This window comes from Phalaenopsis equestris, unplaced genomic scaffold (assembly GCF_001263595.1).
Source record: "Phalaenopsis equestris unplaced genomic scaffold, ASM126359v1 Scaffold202520, whole genome shotgun sequence".
Classification (NCBI taxonomy): domain Eukaryota; kingdom Viridiplantae; phylum Streptophyta; class Magnoliopsida; order Asparagales; family Orchidaceae; genus Phalaenopsis; species Phalaenopsis equestris.
This window is the reverse complement of record NW_018222216.1, coordinates 1,823-4,446: the sequence shown is the minus strand read 5'-3', so window position 1 is coordinate 4,446 and position 2,624 is coordinate 1,823. Positions and strand designations below refer to the sequence as shown.

At 34.0% G+C, this 2,624-nt stretch overlaps 1 protein-coding gene across 1 annotated transcript; it reads right to left on the bottom strand.

Moving 5' to 3' along the window:
* Positions 1-1,804: 1,804 nt before the first annotated feature.
* On the bottom strand, positions 1,805-2,616 carry LOC110036099 (probable membrane-associated kinase regulator 4; the record flags this gene model as incomplete). The annotated part of the gene is made up of 1 exon (XM_020740458.1): positions 1,805-2,616. A coding segment is annotated over one exon (812 nt), but the record flags the coding sequence as incomplete, so codon positions are not given.
* Positions 2,617-2,624: the final 8 nt, after the last annotated feature.

Sequence of the window (2,624 nt, the reverse complement as noted above, 5' to 3'; positions counted from 1 at the left end):
CCAAAAGCAGCATGCATTGTTAAATATTTTAGTCCATTGTCCTATAGCTACCTTATTTCCAATATGAATCTTGTATACTGCTTTAAAGATAAACTCTAAAGCCTACTTTAAAGCTTTAAACCAACAAAAAAGAGCATATAATTGATATAATAGTAAAAAATAGCTGCCTAATTAGTCTGCAATTACTCAACAGCAAGGCTGGGTTGGTTAGCCTGTTTCTTAGGCTTTAATGTTGTCAAGCCTTTTGTCAGCACAATTACATAATTTAAGCCTTACTTGTCTGTACCTGAAAGGTTCCCTTGGCATTTAGATTAAGAATCGATGATTAATTTCTCTCAGCATAGTGGATCTCCCCCATAATGATTGTTTCCTGCTAGCTTTAAAACAGTTTTGTGCCCTCCACCTTTTTTTTTTTAATTTATTGAGAAATGAAATTATAATCATTCAGTTTAGAGGTACAAAACAATACACTCATCTAATTAGTTAATAATCGCATCACAGACTTTTACTTTCATGACAGTGAAGCAGCTATTTTTAAAAATAATTTCTTTTACCAACTAAAGGGGATCGCTTTTGCTTTTATTTTTTATTTTCTATTTTGATTTGAAGTAAAACACAGTATTTGCCGTAGTTGAACACTCAAAACTGATTTATTTTGAGCGTTATTAAAAGCAAGTTAATCTGTTATAAAAAAAAATACATAAAAACATATAAAAAATAATACCGAATAAAAATATTATCAAAAATAGAAAAAAAGAAAAAAAAAACAAACATGAGACTAAAGTGACGGGTCCTAAAGTTTTGGATCCGTTGAGGTGCAGGTTATAGATTTGCTTGTGATCATCCATCCATCCCTCAATCCATGCATCTATCAATATACCTATCTATCCTTCTATGCGTGCATCTGGGTGTGTAAACCTCATCTATTAGTTATCTTCTAGACAAATTCTTATGGCCACTCCTGTTTTAAATCTGTAATTTCCTTGGGTTCTAAAATTGGGAGTGAGTGCTAAATTATTTTTCAATCCAAAACCTTAAGCCTTTTAATGAAGATTAATCATTTAATTTACTAGCATCAATTTGTTTTTTTAATTTGTTATTATAAAATAAAAAAAGAAATTGTCAATTGTCTTATTAATTTACTAGCATCATTTTAATGTTTACATTGTCAATTTGTCTTGTCAATTGTCAAATTATGTGATTGCTTCTCCACATACATCACTACTTTCTCCCTAATAAAAATTTTTCAAAATCATGAAATATCATACGCTTTGAACACATTAAACTTTTTGAACACTACTGGATTCTTCTCCTTTTAAATCTGGTGAATTTAGGATTGAAAAAATCAAAATTTGTAGTATCATAAATTACATGAATCGGTTGCAAATTATACATTAGAATAGCTTACTGTGAAAAATCTCCTTCTTCTTTGTTTTCTCCTTCTAAGGCTTGACAAAAGTACGAAAGTTTTAGAAGAGTTAGTTTAATTGTAAAATATAATCAATTTACATGAAAATAGAGATCGATGGCAACCGTATTGTAATATATTTGCAATCTTTGAAAAACTGAGGATGAATTTTCTCCAAATGCTTGCTTAACTAAAATATGAATTAGATCAATTTCTATTTAAAGCTACCTTACGCCCAAAATTTAATGTTAAAAAAAAAATCATCCCATTATTTCGAACCAAACAGATAATTTAATGTTAAAAAAAAAACATCATTCCATTATTGGAACCAAGCAGATGTTCAAATTGTGAAGTTGTACATCATGATTTCTAACAAAACTAGCTGTGTTTTAGAATTCAGCCAATTTCTGGACTCTCTTGCTTCTCACACTCCTCAGCAATTTCTGAAGCAGAATACAACCAGAAGTCAACATCACCAACATTCTTTCTTCCACAACCATTCTGCTGAGATTTCTTGCAATAAGCTATGGCTCCATGAATCGATTTCTCCACCTCGGAATTCACAATGCTAATGCTGAGACTGTTCGACTTAAAACTTGAGAAGGATGAAGAACTTGAAGATGAGGAAGAAGAAGTAGAAGAGGATGTGTTTTGCAATTTCTGTTCAGTTACAGCATGGGAAAATGACCGCTTATGCCCACATCCTCCCTCACCTTTCATCTTCTCAGCATCAAAGATTCTCATGGCTCTATTTGCCCTGCTGGGAAAATGTCCAAATGGAGCTTTCCTTGTCAGCTTCTTGTGAGCAATGGAGCAATCATTGGCTTTGATGACTGCGCATGAATCATCAGAGCAGGTTGGTTTGGTGAACAGAGACTTGAGATAAGCCTTTGATCGCCTGAGCTTAAGACCTAACAAAGACTGACTTATCAGTTTCAACTTTTTCGACCATGAATGGCTGGTTTGGGATTGATGGAAGAAGCCGTGTTCAAGGTTGAGCTCTTGGCTGACGCAGCACGAAGTGGAAGGGGAGATGTTGCAGGACTCGAAGGGAGTGCTGGTGGTGGAAATGAGATGAAAGGAGTCATCAAAATTGGAATTTGAGATGGTGGAGGGATTTTGGGGATATTGAATGTGTGTCAGCTGAAGTGGGAGAAGTTTTCCATTGTGAAAGAGGTCATCAGCAGGCGAAGTGAATGAATCTTTCCCTCCGCGA